This window comes from Martes martes (genome assembly GCF_963455335.1).
Source record: "Martes martes genome assembly, chromosome: 10".
NCBI lineage: Eukaryota > Metazoa > Chordata > Mammalia > Carnivora > Mustelidae > Martes > Martes martes.
Window position 1 is genome coordinate 27,669,814 of NC_137898.1, and position 21,726 is coordinate 27,691,539.

The 21,726-nt window shown below is 38.4% G+C and overlaps 2 protein-coding genes across 7 annotated transcripts in view; one reads left to right on the top strand and one right to left on the bottom strand.

Annotated features, from left to right (window-relative positions):
- Positions 1 to 20,024, bottom strand: part of IFTAP (intraflagellar transport associated protein) — a 72,778-nt gene extending 52,754 nt beyond the window's left edge. For 4 of the 6 annotated variants that reach the window (XM_080816808.1, XM_080816809.1, XM_080816812.1 and 1 more), the window contains exons 1-2: positions 17,974 to 18,101; positions 852 to 1,007 (exon numbers count right to left, since the gene is read on the bottom strand). In XM_080816808.1, coding sequence (XP_080672934.1) covers positions 852 to 984 — 133 coding nt within the window. In that variant the 5' untranslated portion in view covers positions 985 to 1,007; positions 17,974 to 18,101. Of the gene's footprint in view, positions 1 to 851; positions 1,008 to 14,312; positions 14,390 to 17,973; positions 18,102 to 19,530 lie in introns of those variants that run through there. The other 2 variants (XM_080816810.1, XM_080816811.1) reach the window with 2 other exon arrangements.
- Positions 13,757 to 21,437, top strand: RAG2 (recombination activating 2). Its single transcript, XM_080816807.1, has 2 exons — positions 13,757 to 13,924; positions 18,415 to 21,437. Exon 2 carries the CDS (start codon positions 18,443 to 18,445, stop codon positions 20,024 to 20,026), a length of 1,584 nt encoding a protein of 527 aa, XP_080672933.1. The 5' UTR covers positions 13,757 to 13,924; positions 18,415 to 18,442; the 3' UTR covers positions 20,027 to 21,437.
- Positions 21,438 to 21,726: the final 289 nt, after the last annotated feature.

Below are 21,726 nucleotides of genomic sequence, written 5' to 3' on the forward strand. Positions count from 1 at the left end.
GGCATATGCACACATTTTTACCATGTGTGAAAGCCAGAGGGTGTGACAAACAGGGAGCTCATACAGCAAGGGCTCCCAAACTCTAGCTGCTATTGCCATCAGGGAAATAAGAGGTAACAGGTCTCCTCTCTTAATTGGAAATAAACAAAACAAGTCAATATTTTTATGTAAAATTTCCCAACTTTTAAATGTTAGCTCAACAGAAAAAACACAAGACATAATGAAACAGGCAACATGGGCGTGGCCTTTAGGCTTTATCACTTCCGATCTAAAGGATTGTTTCCATTCTCTAGAAACCCTAGCATCATCATCATAACGAAGACAACAACACAATACCTAGCATTCATTAAGTATTTACCTGCTTTCCACTAGGCTCAGAGTTTGACTTGAAATTACCTCAATTAACCGTCATCCTTTAAGGTACCGTTTTTACCCCCATCCCAACTAAAACCCCTCCCCCAAGGTCACGTGCCCAGAAAATGGCAACACCAGGATCCAAATGGATACAGTGTAACTCCATTGCCTATACTATGCTGTATGTCTTAAAAGTTTTAAATACACTTTAAAAAACCTCCACTCTTTGCAGTTACATTTCTTCAAAAATAAAGGAATTATACAAAATTATTTCTCAGGTCCCTTTTGATTTTCAAATGCAATGGCTCTGACTCCATAATACAACTCTTGGTTGTATAAAAATGTTGGTATTTATATCCATCTGTCTCAAACACCTGATTAAAAGAAAGAAAGGAATGGATGCTTACTGCACAGTCTTTTTGAAAAGGCAGCAAAGACATAAGATTATAATAAAAATCTATCTCTACTGCTGTAGAAAGTTTACTTCTCCATTTTACCTTTTGAAAGATGAGTAAAAGTGCTCAGGAATTCTTCATATGTTTGTTCATGGCAATTTACAAACTTATCCAAGACTTCTTCAATTAATTGATCTTCATCCATGATCTCCAATTCTGATACTTGGGCAGGCATTCCTTCTCACAAGGCCACTTTATCTAGGAGACAAAGAAAAACATGAGCTAGAGAGTTGTGCAGGACCAGCCTCCTTGAAAATGCTTTAGAAACCTGGAAAAATTCAGTTTTTCAAGGTGAGATGGATTTCAAAGGGTATGTCAACCACGCATCCAATGACAATGATAACACCTTATATTCATAAGCTACTTATTTAGCACTTACTATGTATGAAGGGCTGTTCTGAGCATAATAATGTTAACTTTGTAACAATCTGAGCTCAGGTCACAGAGCCAGTAGGTAGCAGTAATGGGTTCTAGAGCCGGATCCTTAGAACGCATGCCCTTTTACCTACTTCATGATGTTTTTCATTCTATCTGTTCCGTGACACTCTGCCCCCACCATGTACTATTGTACTGTGGCTGCCAAACAATTGACTTGTCCGTGCTTTAACATACCCAGCGACTAGGAACTCTGAACATTCCAAAGAAACCTTTGGACAGCTCTATTGAAGACCTCTTTTAAATCTCTCTCCCTGTACATTTCCCCAACCGGTCCCTGAGCCCCTGAGATCATACTGAATAATTTCAATCCTTCTTCTACAGGACAGCTTTCCAAATATTTGAACAAGCCTATGCTGTCCCTCCTCAATTTTATTTTACTCGCTTAAATTTCTTTTTCAAAACCCAGCTCAGAATTCGGTTTCTCTCTGAAGGCTTTAGCCTTCCATCTCCCATCACCACGGAGAGCTGATCATAATTTCTCTGTGCTGCTTCTGGACTGCGACTTACGTTGTATTAGAAATAGCTGTGTACATTTCTGTGTCCAATTAGACACAAAGCCCATGAAAGGCAGGGCCCCCATCTTTTCATTTTTGCACCCCAAATGTTAACAGCTTAGGATGGAGCATACAGCTGGCAGCCAATCAATATGAAGCTAAAATTACTCATTTAAGCAGGTACGGTAGTCAAATACTGCTAGAAGCTGGCAAAGCTTTCAACTAAACTTGCCCAATTATTTCACCTGTGCCTAACATGACATAGCTTCAAGTGTTTCCACCCTCCTGCTCAATCTACCTGGAAAAGATTTAATACTGTCTGCATCTCCCTTTAAAATATACCATTCTTGGGGCGCCTGGGTGGCTCAGTGGGTTAAAGCCTCTGCCTTCGGCTCAGGTCACGATCTCAGGGTCCTGGGATCAAGCCCCGCATTGGGCTCTCTGCTCCACGGGGAGCCTGCTTTCCCCCCTCTCTCTCTACCTGCCTCTCTGCCTACTTGTGATCTCTGTCTGTCAAATAAATAAATAAAATCTTTAAAAAAAAAAAAATAAATAAATAAAAAATAAAATATACCATTCTTGGGGCACCTGGGTGACTCAGTTGGTTAAGCAACTGCCTTTGGCTCAGGTCATGATCCCAGAGTCCCAGGATCCACATGGGACTCCCAGCTCCACGGGGAGTCTGCCTCTCCCTCTGACCTTCTCCCCTTCTCATGCTCTCTCTCACTCTCTCTCAAATAAATAAATAAAATCTTTAAAAAAATATGTGCCATCCAAAAATGAAGCCAAGGTCCCAGATATGGTCTGGATCCAGTGAAACCGGACTAACTCTCACATTCCAAACACTGCACTGTGTAGCCGACGCGCACCCACACTGCCAGTAGCCTCTTCACACTGTCAGTTCGTTTAACACACCGCTAAATGCCTGTCAGCTGAGACACAATGCTTCCATCCTTGCAGTTTGAACTTAGTTTTTCCTTGTGATATTTCATGTTGTTAAATTCCATTCATTCTGTATGAAATACCATTCTTGCATAGCTTTGAGAAATTTACTATCTACAGAAAGCAGAAGAGTCATTACTGCCTACACAGTCAGTGTAATTCATGGGGGATAATAAAAAGAGGGGGTTCTCCAACAGTATACAGCAGGAGGAAAAAGGGCCAAGCTTCTTCTGTTTCTCTAAAACAAGAGCAAAACTTTGTTATTTGTTACTCATTTTATTTGGTATTTACCAAAAGTTCAGAAAGACACAAAAGTGTTCTCATAAGATGATGTCCAACCTCATCTGGGGGCAAGACCTGATTCGAATTAACATGAAAGTATTTACGGCTTTTATTTCTTCTACTCAGGGGGACTACTCATACATTCTCCTGAAGAAATATTAATGGGCTTGTTTTTGAGGTGCTTTCCCAGACCCCACTGTAGATTTTGTGTCATATGTGGTATTATCCCTGATTACTTTTCTAAACTCCAAAAAATTCTGAATTCTGAAACACATCTGACCATAAGGGTTTTTAATAAGCAACTGTGACTCCAAACACCCCTCACAGGATTGCTCTGAGGATCAAATGGGCACACACGGCCCTTCAGAACTGCCAGCCACCATGATCGTGATGGTAACAGATCAGACTTAGTATTATACTCTGTCCTTGACCTGCTTTGACTGTGACCCCTCTGCCTCTGAGGGCACTGATGTCACCTAAAATAAGATAAGCCCTCATGGTTTACACCTCTAGATAAAAATGTGGTGTTGCAAAACCCCCCAAAATAATATGGAAATAATTGGGGCACCTGGGTGGTTCAGTGGGTTAAAGCCTCTGCCTTCCGCTCAGGTCATGACCCCAGGGTCCTGGGATCGAGCCCCACATTGGGCTCTCTGTTCAGCGGAGAGTCTGCTTCCCCCTCTCTCTCTGCCTGCCTCTCTGCCTACTTGTGATCTCTGTCTGTCAAATACATAAATCTTTAAAAAAATAATAATAAAATAAATAAAATGAAAATTTTCTACAGAGCTGTAGATGAACTCAAAACCAAAGAAACTGTCTCAAACTATTTGTACCTGAAAATTAAATATAGGAAAAAGCATCACTTGGGGTTTATGTAAATTTACCTGTAACACTGCCAGGCTTTGGCAAGCCAAAGTTCAATAAATTACACTGCAGTTGCTAGATAAAAAACAATAAATAAATTTGAAGGTGGCTATTATTTCACTGTCAGTAGGATATGTACTTAATTACAGGAATGTTAATGTCAATCTGCTTTTCCAGAGCTGGACCCCAGCAAAATTCCAACTTGAATGACATCAATCTCTCCCTCAAACCATCTTGGGTAATCTACTTCAGCGAGCAAATACCAAACAGAAGCAGCCAGGTTGTGTTTTATATTGCTGTAAATGTCTCCTTGTGGATGCTTTAAAAGTGATAATAGAAATTCTTTCAAACTTCCTTTCCAATTCTCAGTGTGGTATATTTTGAGGTTTTAGCCTTAACACATCTCAGTTTTACCAAAGGGAAATAATTAACAAGCTATGCACAGCGCACATTCAAACTCCTTCAAGGCCTTTAATTTTATTCATGTGGTTATCACAATACAGGAGAAGAAATGTCTTTATTGACTTTTTAAAGACTTTTGGAAAATCCAGTTTCCTAAACTGTCATTATTTGAAGAGTTTAACAAATACCCACCTGCAAAGTCATAACTGTCCTTATCTATAAAAATAAAAATAACCTAATGTTGAAAGTCCCCAGGGACTGACAGAGCAGATAATCATTTGCCAGACAGCCAAGTGGTTTATGCAAATCCCAGTGGTTTTGTAGAAGGAAGCAATGCTTTTTCAGTTGCCATTCATGTATGCTTGTGTTTTTATCGTGAAGTATTTTTTCTAAAGGAAAAAAAAAGGGAGAGAGAGAGAGACACTTGCCCATAGTAGGGCTCTTTGTTTTGGTTTGATTTTTATGTTTTGAGGCTTAGAGCTCTTCATGAAAGACCCAGAACATATTGTGAAGATAAGTAAATGTGTAGAAATAATGACCAGTAAATCACACATAACACTTTCACAATCACAGCTATTAGGAGGGGACACAGGGAGGATGTTTTGCTCCGCTTGGACTACTAAATTTCACAGAAAGACCACAGGTTTGGTTCTCTTCCTCTCCAGTCACTGAGAAATGGAGAGAAAAATCACATTAACCTTCCTGGAGTCCTGGTCCTACCACAGAATAAAGAAACTAACCACCACCCGAATCAGTTTGTGTTCTGCGCTCTCTGAAAGGACATCATTATGAAAATACGGCATGTGGAATTCTCACCATTGAGATTTAACGCATCTTTGATGTTTATCTTCAGATCTCTGCTTAATGCAACCCACCTAAAGAAAATGCAACTTTCAGAGCCCAGAGTGGTTAAATCTTTGGAAACAAGTCGCCATGAACTAGTCTCCTCTCAAAGTGTGTAACCTGTTTTTTAACAGCACAGACAGCTGTGTGTTGGTAAAAATAGGGCTGTCTTTTTTAAACTGCAAGGTTTACTGCTGATATTCTAAAATAATAAATAACACATTTTTAAAGAGTTGTGCAGAGGCTGTCAAAATCCACTTTCTCAAATTTTCATAGTTCGGCTCAATAAGAATCTCCTGGTGTGCTGAACGGTAAGATGGAATATTATCAAAAGAATTCACCTTGCCTACGGAAATGAAACCAACAACCTTGGTACTTCACAGGATGGGTCTCCTTTTATATTTTGGAAAATGGGCAAATCTCAAAAAGACCAAATTACATAGCAAGTGTACAGATTTATTTATGGGATAGAAGAGACCCAGTATGAACTGATTTCCTCTTCCTTGACTGAACGACACCCATTTTGCATCCTTTAATATTTTTCATGTCTTTCAGATCGTATTAAAAAGAGAGAAAGAAATCCAATGACTGAAATTGTCACAGATTCTCAGGGCTGAGAGAAACCTGAAGGTCATCTAATCCAGTGATAGAGAATAAATCTGAAAAAGACACTTTGGGTAGGGTTTTTGTCAAGTAATGACTATTGATGAGAAACAGTAATGTGGTTCTCATAACAAAAGTAGTAATAGCATTCTTCTGATTATGAATTTCCAGGCATACATAAAGTTGGCAGGAAATTAAGGAAAAGGCAGCAATCTCACCCAGATGGGTATACCCAGGCCTCCAACAACACTCTGTACCCAATAACATGCAAAACACCTTGAGGAAAAGAAAGGCAAAGAGCGTGTGTGTGTGTGTGTGTGTGTGTGTGCGCGCGTGCACGCACGGGCACAGTAACTCTTCTACTTTGTTTTATCAGCATGAGATAAAAACATACCATTCTAGCATCAAAGAATATGCTGCACTTCAAGTTATAAACTTTTCCCTATGACCCTTTCCTAACACTTAAAGGCACAGAATTCTTCATTATCACCAAAATGTTGTTGCCATAAGCATCTAGACCTCTATATAGATTTTATTTTATTTTTTTAATTTGACAGAGACAGAGAACACCAGGAAAAGAAATGATATGCAGAGGGAGGAGGAGAAGCAGGCTCCCCGCTGAGCAGAGAGCCCAATGTGGGGCTCATCCCAGGACCCTGGGATCATGACCTGAGCCGGAGGCAGACACTTAACCAACTGAGCCACCCAGGCGCCCCTTGACCTCTATATAAAGACTTCCCCAGGGCACCTGGGTGGCTCAGTCCATTAAGTGTCCGACTCTTGATTTTGGCTCAGGTCATGATCCCAAGGTTGTAAGATTGAGCCCTGCTTAAGATTCTTCCTCTCTTCCCTCTGTCCCTAGCCACTTCCTCTCTCTCTCCTCTCTCCCTCCCTCCCTCTCTAAAAAAAAAACAACAAAAAACGCTTCCACTAAGTACACTTCTGCAGTGAATTTTAAAGGAAACACTTGGAGTTGGGAAAAGCTTGGAGATTACTATTGACTACAGAGCTTATGAAGGCAGAAGCAGTACTGCCGTCCATGCAAAGGCCTTAGTAGTAGGCATTTTCAGGTACATTTTTTTCCTTGACAAAATCTCACCGTGAGGAAAAGAGAAAAAGGAGACACCCATTCTAAAAACTTCATCCAATTAAAAAAAAAAAATGTGGACTAAGTACATGCTTACCATGAACACAGATCCCACAAAAGCTGCCTTGATAGGAACAGATCTTGTTCCTTATCCTAAAGAGGATTATAACCTATGCATCCTATACAGGACTCCATTTTTGGAACAGGAATGACTCTGATGACCCGTGTTGTGATTATTTTTACATTAGAGCAATATGGAATGGAGTGAAAGTATTTTTAAATGAACGCTGTAATAGGAGTAAGAATAATAAAAACACCTCAAGGTAAAATAGTGGATTTTATAAGAGAAGCACAAAAAAATATAGACAATCTTTAGGACATAGGACTAGGCAAAGAGTTCTTAGACTTGACACTCAAAGCATGCTCTATAAGAAAAAAAGTGATAGATTATACCACATCAAAATTCAAAACTTTGTTCTATGAAGGATCTTGTTAAGAAGATCTCTTTAAGATCTTTTTAAGATCTTGTGAAGAAGAGGAAAAGAAAAATCACAGACTAGAAGAAAATGTTTATAAATTACAAATACAATACAGGACTAGCACATAAAACATTTAAAGAACTCTCAAAACCCAATATTCAAGAAAAATCCAAATTAAAAAAACTAGAGACATCCTCATTTTACCAAAGAAGATATATAAATGACAAATAATCTCATGAAAAGATAATATCATTAGCCATTAAAGAAATACAAGTTAAAACCACAATGAGCTATCACTACATACTCCTCAAAATGGATGAGAAAAATCTTCAGAAAAATTGTGAGGATTCAGCCACTCTGGACAATAATTTGGCAGCTCCTTTCAAAACTAAAAATGGGTGCTCGCTTCGGCAGCACATATACAAAACTAAAAATGGACATACCATACAAACTAACAATTTCACTCCTCGGTATTTATCCCAGAGAAATAAAGACTTATTCCCTTGCAAGAACTTGTATATGAATGTTCATAGCAGCTTTATTCATAACAGGTAAAGCCAGAAAACTACCCAAAAGTTCTTTAATGGGTGAACAGTCAAGCAAACATGGTGCATCCATACCACAGAATACTACTCACCAATAAAAAAGAACAAACTATTACTTTAGCAACAACTTGGATGAACCTCAAAGAAATTGTGCTTAGTGAAAAAAGCCAATCTTGAAAGGCTACATACATACTGTATGATTCCATTTATGTAACATTCATGAAACAACATAATTATCAAGACGGAGAGAGACTAATGGTGGCTGGATTAGGGATGGGGGAGGGGATGGATACAGATATAAAGAGGGTAACATGAGTGGGGTAGTGGTAATACAGCTGAGTATCTTGACTGTGGTGGTGGTTATACAAGGCTACACATATGATATAGTTCAACGACACACACACACATTAGTGTATATGTAACTGGTGAAGCCTGAATATGTTTGTGCTGTGCACCAATATCAGTTTTCTGATTTTTATACTGTACTACAGATATACAAGATGTTAACACTGCAAAAGGCTGGAACAAGGGTGCATAAAATGTCCCTGCGCATTTTTTTTTTGCCACTTTACATGAGTCTATCCTGTGATCTGTAATTATCTTGAAGTTAAAAGTTCAGATGGCAGGGAAAGAGGAACAGGAGAAGGCGGCTAAGTCAACTAAGGCAAAAAAGACTTCAGAAAATCATCACTAAAAGTTTACCAAGAATGTTGGAACTCAAGCATGTTGATTGTCTTCCCCCCCTGCAGAAAGCTCTGGGGGGATGGGAGTAACACCAATCTATAAAATTACATGTTTAAGCAGGAACTTTCCTCTTGAAAAATTTGCTTGCCTTTCCAGCTCATCCATCCAAGCTACCGTAATGAGATTTCTTGAGGCTATCATTCATTAAGCCTTGCTGTTCATCAGCAGATTGTATAAAATCAATTTTATTTCCCCAAAATATACTCTTCCTTCAAGCTGTTTAAGCCAATCCACAAATGTCTGCATTGACTCACCGAGGCAGGTCAACTGAGTATTAGACTGTTTTCAATTACACAGTTATTAATTCCATTAAACAAAAAAAAAAAATGCAAACCGTTAAGCATTCAAACTTCCTCTCCCCATTCAACCCCTATTGTTTTATAAAAAGCAGACTGCCAGTGGATATGGTATCTGAAGGATATACCCATAAGACAAAATTCAGAAAATCTACTATTTTGGAAATCAGACTTCTTTTTCACTATCACGTTTGTTTATTCCATTTGTTGAAAAAGTTCCAAGTTATGGATGATCCCAAGTAAATACCCTATCTTCACCCCCTAATAAACCTCCTACAAGTGCATTAACTCTAGACTAGCACATTTATCAAGAAAAATGTTCGATACACATCTTTCAACCACATTCAAAACTGATCTCCTATCTTCAGAAATGTAATCAACTACATCAGTGAGTTACGAATGAAAACAGTTAAGTCTTTCACTGAACAAGGATCCTAACAAAGCTGTGAATCCAGTAGATGCAGTAGAGTTTCTGGGTCAACTTCAGAGCTCTATAATCAGTCATTAGTATTTCAATCATAGGAGATTTTTTAGCTCAGTTGTAATCCCATCTTCACATGGGATGCCCCATTAATGTGGGGCATTAATATCCCATTAATGCTTATGTCTTCTCTACCGCAGAACAACTGTAACACAAAGGCATACGCTCTTAATTAAAGTTATCCCCTTCTAGCCAGCTTCCTGTCAACCACCTGCACACTGCACAACACTTTTATAACACCAGAAAGCTTGCTTTAAAGCAAAATCCACACAGCTAGTCAGGAGCAGGTGTAGACAAACCCAACTAAATCAAGCCTGCTTGCAGAAATTAATTTCTGAGTGTTTCAAAATGCCAGATCTTGCTAATAAAATCGACCTTTTCATTTGACATTCTCTTAAAAGAAACAGGATTTTAAAGATGCATTTCCCAACTATTTTTTATTCTAAATTCCTATGCCTGGAATAATAAATGAGCTTTAAGAGGTAGTACAGTGCTTTCCCAGATTCCAATTAATCTCACTATTTTATTTGTAATTTTACCTCAATATATACAGCGTAACACATATACACCAACATGGCTTCTATACCCAAAGATAGTAACTAAGAAACATAAAATCCCTCCTTCTCTAAAAATAAAAATTTTTGAAGTGAATTTTTTTTTCTAGTACAACGTTGTAAATCACCTCTGAAATTTTTCTCCATTTTATTTTATGGCAAAGAGTGCACCTTAAATCACAGAACAATGAAACATAGGAAAATACCAGTCATTCTAGTCAGGTGGCCATATTTAATTAATTGCCCTAAGTAAAAAGTGACAAGTCACTTGTCATGTTCTTCTCTTGACAATCCATCATACTAACTGTAGATTGCTTCCTTCTATATATTTCCTCTTCCTTCCTCTTTTCTCCTCTTTGCCAGTTTCAGTTGTAGCTCCCATTATGGGAGCTACAAGTATCTCTTTTCCTATGCTATTTATATTATTTCCTTAAAAATCAGCCACTTATTTAAAGAGGAAAAATTATCTATTCCTATCGGAATGCTATGAAAAGTTGTCACTAACACTTACTAATTCATCAAGCAACCATGTAATTTGTTTCCCCATTTATAAAACGGGGATGGAAATGCTTGAGAGGCACTCTGCACCAAAACAGTCATGAGTTCACACAAGAGTGCTTCTCCCCTGCCTCCCCTCAACCCACCATGTATAACACCCCTGCAGCTGTGTTATTCTTGTCGCATGGTTTAACTTCTCTGGCCTTAAGTTGTTTGAATGCAAAACTAGAGGGATTGGAGGTGAAGCTGTCTTCCATCACTGGCATTCTGTTTTTCTGCAACTATGCTTCCTAACTGTTCAGTTACTATGTCAGTACAGCTTGTTACTTTCATCTCCCTGCTGCTAAATAAACAGTATTTTATTCTGTAATTGCACTGACTTGCATTCTTTAATTACCCACTGGTTTTGGATGTAAGGTAGGCAAATCAATGTATTTCAGTAGAAGTTTAAATTTGATTCTGCCTCAAGGTTTAAGAATGAGCTGAGCAACCTATAATTATGATTTCTTGGTGAACTTTTAAGAATTTTAAGGGTGAGTGTAAGAAGGATGTAAAGTTGCTTCGTCCTACTACCATGTATGTTCCTTAAAGGCAAGCCCTGTGTCTGTGATAATTTTTCTAATTCTCCAATGCCTCTGTACATAGTGGATGATCAGTAAATACTGTTGATTATTTCACATTTAGTTTCTATGCTGAGCACTTTTGGCAAACTAGGATCTTGACTAAGATCACTGCAAGTTCAATGCCCTCCTAATGGTGTGGCAAAGGCTGAGGGCTTTAAAACCCATTTCCAAACGTGTTGCTAATTTCCAGATGCTTCAGGAAACAAATAACCCATTCAGCAACAAACTGCCTGTTTTTTTATGTTAGTAGTAAAATACAAAGGCAAAAATACTTGCGTAAACATACCCATGGTTTCTGTGTTACATTTCTTATTTTGCATTTACTATGGAGATATCCAATATGTCAATTTTAAGACAGCTGTCATTGATGCTGGAATTTCAAGTACTACAATCATTATATAACACAATAAACAGGTTAGGGAAATAATCCAATACTCTTTTGCAGACAAAGAAAAAAATCATCATGGAAGTAACTAGGAGAGATGATGAGGCTTTTTTAAAGGATGGACCAACACTTCAAATGATGAAAACCAGCCAAACAACTGAGCTACTGATCAGTTTTTAAAAAGTCAACCTTGACACTATATCCTAATATTTTGCAAAGAATTAAAATAGTCACTTGTTCAAATGTATTTATAGTATCATCATCATCAGACAAGATTTATTGAGTACACTCTCCAAACACTTTATATCCATTAATCCTTACAATAAGGCAGGTATCATCTCTGTTTTAGAAATAAGAAAACTGAAGCTCAAAAAGATCATTTAGCTAGTAAGTGGCAGAACTGAGACTCAAAGTCAGACCTGTCTTCCTTTGATCACGCATTCTATCATCTAAGCCACATGGAAACTGATTAAATGACCAACAATTCCATTTACTTAATGGAATTCTAGGAAGTTATTAAGAATTATAAAGGTGAAAATAAAATATACATTTTATAGTGTATGTGAAATGTTACATTAAAAAGATAAAATACAATTTAAATGTACCCTCATTATAACCAGGTAAAATGTGTATATACTTAGATAAACATTATAATAGAGAACAAATCAATAAAAAAATTTTATGATTAGTTGATGGGCTAATGAGTGGTATAGATTTTTTCTGAAGTAACTGTTTTTAATGAATTGTTTTAAAATTAAATCAGCTATAGTAATCAAAACAGTGTGGTTTTAGTGAAAGAATTGACAAACTGATCAATAGAAACAGAGAACACTGAAATAGACCCACATAAATACAATTAACTTATCTTTAAAAAAAAAGAGCAAAGGCAATACAGTACAACATAGATAGTCTTTTCAACAAAGATTCTGGAATAACTGTATCTCCATAGGTAAGAAATGAATCTAGCCACAGACCTACACCATTCATAAGAATTAGCTGAAATGGACCACAGACATAAACAAAAAAATGCAAAACCATAAAGTTCATAGTTCATGGGAATGGCAACAACTTTTTAGATACAACACCAAAGGTACAATTCATAAAAGAAATAACTGATAAGATGGTCTTACTAAAATTAAAAACTTCTGCTCTGCCAAAGACACTGACAAGAGAATAAAAAGAAAAGCCATAGACTGGGAGAAAATATTTGCCAGAAATATTTGCCAGAAACCCATCTGATTATCTAAAATATGCAAAGAACTCTTAAAATTCAAAAATAAGAAAACAAACAATCTGATTTAAAAATAAGCTGAAGGGGCGCCTGGGTGGCTCAGTGCGTTAAGCCTCTGCCTTTGGCTCAGGTCATGATCTCAGGTCCTGAGATCCAGCCCGGCATCAGGCTCTCTGCTCAGCAGGGAGTATGCTTCCCCCCTCTCTCTACCGGCCTCTCTGCCTACTGGTGATCTCTCTTTCCTCCTCTGTCAAATATATAAATAAAAATCTTAAAAAACAAAACAAAAATGAGCTGAAGTTTAACAGACAGCTGACCAAAGAAGATATACAGATGACAAAAAAGGGACATGAAGAGATGCTCCACATCATACGTTATCAGGGAAATACAAACTAAAACAACAATGAGATATCACTACACAGCTGTTAGGATGACCAGAATCTAGAACACTGGCAACACCAAATGCTGACAAGGATGTACAGCAACAGGAACTCCCATTCATTGTTACTGGGCACTAAGCACTTTAAAGACATTATCTGACTTAATCTTTTTGTAACAATCTTTTGAGGTGACTACTTCTATTATCCCCATTTCAGAGACAGAGAAACAGAGGCTTTGAGATTAAGATGACTCCACTGGCAAATGGCAGGCTGGCAAAGAAAACCACATCACTTTGATTCCAAAGCCCATTCTCTTAATCATTCTGCTGTACAATATTACACCACAGCTCCTGTATAAAATTGTACAAAGGAGGCCTCCAATAATTGGAATGACTTCTGAGCTTTGCATTAAACAAAATGAGACTACTGAAGAGCAGTTCAAAATCAAACTGATTGGCATTGGTATTAGTGGTCTCTGCTTTAGGAAAAATAATTTACCACTGTATTCCTAATAGTATTATTTAAGTCACAGCAATTATATTCATTCTTTTCTATATTTTTCTAAGATGTTTTTAATAAAAATATAAATCAGGTTGTAGGCAGTTGGTGGTTTTTTTTTTTTTTTTTTTTTTGGTCTTTACAAAGAGTGGATTGTGTTTCTATTGTTGCTCAGTAAGGAAATAGTTAAATCTTGAGCTTATACCCTGGTGGATATCTCCCTCAACCATCTAAAGACAAGAAAAAAAAAAGTCACAGTCAGTTACTCCCGTTAGATCAGTGTTCACTGGAACATCTGTAGGCGCATATACACACTCTCTTTACTGTGAGCCTCCTGCTTGCCACGGTCAGAGTGGGCAGTCAGTGAATCTTCCCCAAGTGCTGACATTTAATACCTGGCAGCAGCAAAGATTCAGAGAGGGGTGAGCAGCCCCTCTGGCCTTCAGGTAGGTCCAATACCTTCATTTCTACCAAAGCTAAAAGATGGGCACCCACGTTTGTCAACTTTCAGGGAAGGGTGATGCTTCCCTGTACAGTCTGCTAGTCACAGATGGACTGGGTGTCCAGATGGGGAGGGGATGCTGTAAAATTTGGAAACTATGGGGCTTTCTGGTGTCAGGCTACTGCAAGGATTTAATTCCTGTGGCATCAGAGCCCATGTGCTAATCTTAGTACATAACTGTTTCTCTGGCATAAGTGTCAGAAAAAAGACCTAATCCTGGTTCCAGTGCCAGAAAAAAAAAAAAAAATCAAATAATATAAGCCTGGAACCTGATTAGCTGTGCAAGATAGTGTTAATTCATGGATGGAATGACTACAGTTACATGAGGTTACCTGCTATTTTGGAGTCATCGGGAAAACATGGGCAACACTGATCAGTAAGATTTAACGCCTCTGAGTACAGTACCTTTCTTTGGAAGGAAAAAAGAGTTAGTTCAGACACAGGAAACTACAAACCCAGACCTCACACCATTAGTTCTCTTTTGATTCTCAACTATGCCCTAGCTTCACAGTGAATAAATGAAAACCTCCCTGCTGAGGAATGTTAGCATGGGGTTGGGAAATTGTATAAATTTATTGGTCCTCTATTTCTGTCTTTTAAAAAGAATCTTTCATGTGTTGACTTTGAAACTTCCTTCAGTTGAAGAACAGTATCTTCTTTCTCAAAATCTACCTTTTTTATCTAGCCTATTTAAAGAAAGTAGATTATTTTAGCTCTAGTATAACCTTTCAAAAACTCTTAAAAACCAAGATGTGACTAATATAGTCATATTAAGACCATGGGAAATATACAATAGTCTACTCCAGTGAAAACATATTTAAGTTAATAAAGCAAATTTCAAAAACTAAATACATATGGCAAAATAATATGAAAACACTTTCAGTGTTTCAATATTCCTGTTCACTCTTTCAATACCTAAGTCATCTGGTCATGGTTTAAAATGGATATTCTAAAAATTAAATGCACAAATACTTGAAGTGTGTCACCAGAGGACATAATTCATCCTAATAGTAATAAGCCTCACGACTGTTTTTAGGACCCTGAAATCATGAGGTGTACCAAGAGCGGGGCATCAAAAGAAGGACAGGTCAGAAATCTTTAGGGACCCAAACTAAGCTACAAAAAAATGGGTAGTATTTTTTATGCCTTGCCTAAGAAAATGTATCTGTTAATCTACAGTAATCATGTTTTCACTTATGAGAAGCCAAATTCCCTATGACCACCTTAAAATGAAGCCAATAGGCCACAATGAAAACTTTTTTTTAAAAAAAAGCTTGCTGTTTAGGGGCACCTGGGTGGCTCAGTGGGTTAAGCCTCTGCCTTCAGCTCAGGTCATGATCCCAGGGTCCTGGGATCGAGCCCCACATCGGGCTCTCAGCTCAGCAGGGAGCCTGCTTCCCCCTCTCTCTCTGCCTGCTTCTCTGCCTACTTGTAATCCCTCTCTCTGTCAAATAAATAAATAAAATCTTAAAAAAAAAAAAAAAAAAAAAGCTTGCTGTTTAAAAGCAAGTGCTCTTGGTGTATGTTCATCCCTTGGGATCTAGAATGCATTATCCCTGTATGGCTTGCTCTACATCCCAGTAACAGTCTTCAGAGGTACTTAAAATAAACAGGCTTTGGCTTCAATGCTCACTCCACTGAAAAATGGACAACTCTCTGACAATCATCACATATCATGCTGAGTATAATCACTTATGATTTTCATTTAATGAATTGAGGGTTAACAATATTTCCTTTTAATTCCTATGGAGAGCATTTTCTTAGTTCCCAGAAGTCTTCTCTTATGTATACTTGGATAGGCCCCCAATAAAGAAAACACCTGTTATTTTGTAAGTAGGCCAAGTTGCTGAACCTATAAACCACTGTGGTCTGAAGAAGAAACAGGCTTGCTTTTGCTACTTTAGTAATAATGCTTCTCACTCACCATGTCCTCACTTGGTTTAATAACCCACAAGATGAAAAAAAAAAAAAAACCCCACAAGATGATTATTAAAATATCACATCTTGAGGAATCTCCTAAGTAAACTAAGTAGAAGAGAACATTTAGCAATTAATTACATCTGATCTACAGAAGTGCTTCAAGGCAAAAACACCCCCCTCCAAGATGCCATTAAGACTGACCATAGATTCTAAATGGTCCAAGAAATCTTTACAGGGAGAATAAAAATACAGTGTCAACTAACATTTATTAAATGCTCATTATATGCCAGGCACTGTGCTTTGTGACTTACACGTGTTATCCCATTTAGCCTTCAAAACAATCCAATGAATAGGTACTAATACGATTCCCATTTTACAGGAAAGAAAGTACAGAGAAAAAATAACTTGCCCAAGATGGTTACACAGCAACTAAGTGTCAGAGCCCAGATTTGGACTCAGACTTCAAAGTCTGCCTATTTAATGAGTGTTTAGAGAAAGGGTAACAGAAGAATAAATGAATTATTTCCTATTACTTAAATTGAACTCACCAGCAGCACCTCCACTGATATGCTTATCCAATTCTCATTAGTCAAAAAAGTTAATCAGTCTAAACCCACGGACCAGATCCCAGATCCAAACTCCCTTCCAACCATCTCCAACGTTATAAATATCATCTGCCGTGACTGCAGGTAATTGTGTACTAACAACCTTACTTTTTTTTTTTTTTCCAATTTTTTATTTATTTTCAGCGTAACAGTATTCATAGTTTTTTCACCACACCCAGTGCTCCATGCAATCTGTGCCCTCCCTAATACCCACCACCTGGTTCCCCCATCCTCCCACCCCGCCCCACAACCTTACTTTTGATAAGTTAAAGCATAATTATAAAAACTATCACAGTGTGCAAAGCCCTGCTCTAAGTGCTTTACATGTATTAATTTACTAACCATAACTAACCCCGACCAAGGACGTAGGTAATTATCTCATGTTACAGATGAGGAAATTGAGACAGTGAGATGTAAAATCACAAGTTCATAGCGATAGTAGTGAGAGACGGGATTTGAATACAGTCCATCAGCTTGCAGAGTCCAGACTCTTAAGTACTGAGAGCCATATTCAGAGACACTGTTTCAAACTGTTTTTGAAGCATATTAACAATTTACTCTTAACAGTCAGGAATCTGTACTATTTTGTTTCCTCTAAACTTTGGTGTCTAGGACTTCACTTTTGCAAACAGGGAGGATATTATTAAGCTCCTGGAATCTCTCTAAGGTAAGTAACGGTAATAAAATAAAAATTTATCAGGTTTACTTCATGTAGTAAATACCTTCTAAAAAGTACTAATACTAGTATCAATCCTGAATAATTCTGGCACCTCTTTGCTTGGCGCCTGCTTACTACAGAGTTACTTAAGAATTATTTCAAATGTCTTGAGCTGGAGAGAGAAATCTGAAATAACAGCCATTATTTTTTTCCAAGAGAGAGAATGGGAGAGGGAAGAAGAGAGAGAATGGAGGAGGGAGGGAGGCGTTTAGGAATCTTCTCTGCTTCGCTAAAAGAATCCTAAAAACCGGAGCAAGAGCGACTGAGGAAAATAAGGAGTCTTAGCAAGGCGTGACGCTTGCTGAAATCGAATTACAGTGTTTCCATTACTGAATCATTATCTGGTAATTTCTACCCTGCACTCCAGGTATTCAGAGGCTGATCCTTGGCTGCCGTGAAATAGTCAAACAATCACAACTTTTGTGACCTCGGTGTCCCCCCTCGTCCCACGCCCTCCCCCACCCCCCGTCCCAGCAACCTAGGGACACTCAGAGGTGCAACTGAATCCAGTCCCCCAAAGAATCCCGGCGGGAGGAGTCTGCAAAGACGCCTCGGCCGGGGCGTCCCTTCAGGTTGCGGTTTCCAGGCAACACCACCGGAGCCAGAAGCTGTTGTGCCTCCTACTGGGTCACCCGTTTAAGAGTCCCTGGAGAGGACCCGGCAACACCCGGCAGCGGGCTGCCTGACGCCCCTCCTGGGGTTGCGGCCTTCCGAGAACCCGGATGTTGGGTCTGCGTCGGCCACTCTCACCTCCCATTCCCTAGTGTTCCGCTTTGGCTCCCATCTAGTCACTTCGCACTTTGAGCGCCTTTATTCAGAGAGGCATCCTAAGAGTCTCCCCTCCTGGAGCAACAAAAACAATCGTAGCTACGTAGCCCAAGGAGAACGGATTCCTGGGAAACGTAGTTCTTTCTGCCAACAAGCGGTGAATCTGTGAGGAAAAAAGGACTACAATTCCCAGAAATCTAAGGGAGACCAGTCCATGTCTAAAACAGGTCCCAGTTGCTTGGATCCTATTAGGAAGGGAGGTTCTGTGGCTCTGTGCTTCTAGCTCCCTGGGTTTTGCTAGTCCCACTGCAAGCTTGTGGAAGAATTTTTTTTTTTTTTTTAAACAAGCTTAACAGATGAGGTGATCCAAACATAGTGATTTGTTTGAAGAGATATATGCCATTTTTTTTCTAATTCTTTCAGATAAGAAATCTACACAGGACCAGAAAATATGTCACTACAGATGGTAACAGTCAGTAATAACATGGCCTTAATTCAACCAGGCTTCTCACTAATGAATTTTGATGGGCAAGTTTTCTTCTTTGGCCAAAAAGGCTGGCCAAAGAGGTCCTGCCCCACTGGAGTTTTCCACTTTGATGTAAAGCATAACCATCTCAAACTGAAGCCTGTGGTCTTCTCTAAGGACTCCTGCTACCTTCCTCCTCTTCGTTACCCGGCCACTTGTGTATTCAGAAGCAGCGTAGAGTCTGAAAAGCAACAGTACATCATCCATGGAGGGAAAACACCAAACAATGAGCTTTCGGATAAGATTTATGTCATGTCCGTTGTTGGCAAGAATAACAAGAAGGTTACTTTTCGCTGCACAGAGAAAGACTTGGTGGGAGATGTTCCTGAAGCCAGATACGGTCATTCCATTGATGTGGTGTATAGTCGAGGGAAAAGTATGGGTGTTCTCTTTGGAGGACGGTCATACATTCCTTCTGCCCAAAGAACCACAGAAAAATGGAATAGTGTAGCTGACTGTCTGCCCCATGTTTTCTTGGTGGATTTTGAATTTGGGTGCTCTACATCATACCTACTTCCAGAACTTCAGGATGGGCTGTCTTTTCATGTTTCCATTGCCAGAAATGATACCATTTATATTTTAGGAGGACATTCACTTGCCAATAACATCCGCCCTGCCAACCTATACAGAATAAAGGTTGATCTCCCACTGGGTAGCCCAGCTGTGAACTGCACAGTCTTGCCAGGAGGAATCTCTGTCTCCAGTGCAATCCTGACTCAAACAAACAATGATGAATTTGTTATTGTTGGTGGCTATCAGCTTGAAAATCAAAAAAGAATGGTATGCAACATCGTCTCTTTCGAGGATAATAGGATAGACATTCGTGAGATGGAGACCCCAGATTGGACCCCAGATATTAAGCACAGCAAGATCTGGTTTGGGAGCAATATGGGAAATGGAACTGTATTCCTTGGCATACCAGGAGACAATAAACAGGCTACTTCAGAAGCTTTCTATTTCTATATGTTGAAATGTGCTGAAGATGATGTGAATGAAGATCAGAAAACACTCACAAATAGTCAGACATCAACAGAAGACCCAGGGGACTCCACTCCCTTTGAAGACTCTGAAGAATTTTGTTTCAGTGCAGAAGCATGTAGTTTTGATGGTGATGATGAGTTTGACACCTATAATGAAGACGATGAGGAAGATGAGTCTGAGACAGGCTACTGGATTACATGCTGCCCTACTTGTGATGTGGATATCAACACTTGGGTACCATTTTATTCAACTGAGCTCAACAAACCTGCCATGATCTACTGCTCTCATGGAGATGGGCACTGGGTCCATGCCCAGTGCATGGATCTGGCAGAACGCACACTCATTCAACTGTCAGAAGGAAGCAACAAATATTACTGCAATGAGCATGTGAAGATAGCAAGAGCACTACAAACCCCCAAAAGAGTCCTACCCTTAAAAAAGCCCCCACTGAAATCTCTCCACAAAAAAGGTTCTGGGAAAATTATTACTCCTGCCAAGAAATCTTTTCTTAGAAGGCTGTTTGATTAGTTTCACAAAAGCCTTTCAAATTCACATGCATCAAATTTTTAAACCTATTTTAAAGAATCATAACAATGATGAAAATTAAATTTCTATTTTTTTAATTGAAAATGTCTTGGGTTTTTTTAGTTTTATGAATTAAGTGCCAAGGAAACGTGCTCATAATACAATGCTAAATACTTGAAAATCATTTACTCAAAGATATCTTAAATGAGAATTTCTGACCTGAATTTTTTCATCCAGGAAACCTTAAATCAGAAGCATTAATAATAATCAAGATATACTTATATCCCTCACAGGATTTTTGGTTACAAGTAAGCTATAGGGTACTTAAGACGAAGTTAAACTGTTCAAGAAACTAACACCCAAAGGAATTGAATGAATTATTTTGCACAATATAACAATTTGGTGGTTGGCCAAAAATTAAAACCAAGATCATTTATATCCCACGCTAGTGCTCTTTGTATACCTCTAACTGTAAACTGGCCTCTTAGTTATGCCTGTGAACAGAAGAAGGTCCCTATAGCTTATGTAAATTATAAGACAGACAGCCTCCATTGACATGAAGGAAGAGAAAGGCATCTGCAGCAAGTTTGTTACATTTTATCAAGTTACCTGCATGAACTTTCTTCAGAGGATCCCCCCACCATCTGGTGCATGGAAGATGAACCAATGCCCGTCACTTGAACAAATTCTTTTTGAGAGATTTAATGAAAACTGAAGTCCACTGCTACTTAGAATTCTGGGAAAAGAGAATAAAAGTGAGAGCACACTAAGAAAGGACCACTGATTAAATCTCATAAAGAACAACGGTATTATCTCCCCCAAATAAAAAAAGTTCGAAGGATTTTCTAAAGTTAATAGGTAGATGATTCTAAATGGGGAAAAACAAATTTGTGTGTGTTGCGTCTAATTGATATGTGGAATTTGCTGCCAATGAAAATTATAAAATCAATGAGCTTACAATGGTTCATTTAGATACTTTCTAGAAACAAAATTAAAAAGACTTCATTTTGAGGGTCCAAGACATCAACTGATAATCAGATGACCTTAGAGAAATGTTCCTTTTGGAGTATTTTTCTGGCAGAGCTTCTCACCTTATCCTAAGAGCTTAAGCCATGGCTTCTTATTCATCAATCTTCACTGAAAGTCCACAGCGTATGTGTGAATTACTATGGCCAGATATAGGGGATATGTGACCATATAGGAGATAAACCCCCGGAACACAAGTTCATCTGCACCAGTTCCGTGTGTTGGATACTAAAAGTAACTTGGATAAATTAAATCACGTTCAGTTCATTTTAGTAATGTTGCTTAATGAATATTCCTTTTGAACCATTTATTATAACACAGTTTTGATTTTTTGTTGTTTTTATCACCAATGTAAAACTAATAGAACATTAAAATGTCTTCCATTGGTATTGATTTCCTCCAATTATTACTTCTCCCAATTAGAGACAAAATTTTACTATTTCATTTTCTCAGGATCATTCTACTTTGATTTCTTTTTTTCATTAATAGGAAGTGGTAGATGTTAAAACTGAAATAACCCTCATAGAGTTCAAAAGAGTTACTTCCTCAAGAGGTAGATACATTCTATTATCTTGACTTGTCTATAGTGACTAAGCGCCTAAAGAATTATTACCACATTTGTTTTGTAGGCAGTGAGATGAAGATATGATAACCAGTGATTTAATTCTGAACTCACT

Bases quoted from the DNA above. Each gene is read 5' to 3' on its own strand.
- RAG2 (XM_080816807.1), top strand. From the start codon at position 18,443: ATGTCACTACAGATGGTAACAGTCAGTAATAACATGGCCTTAATTCAA.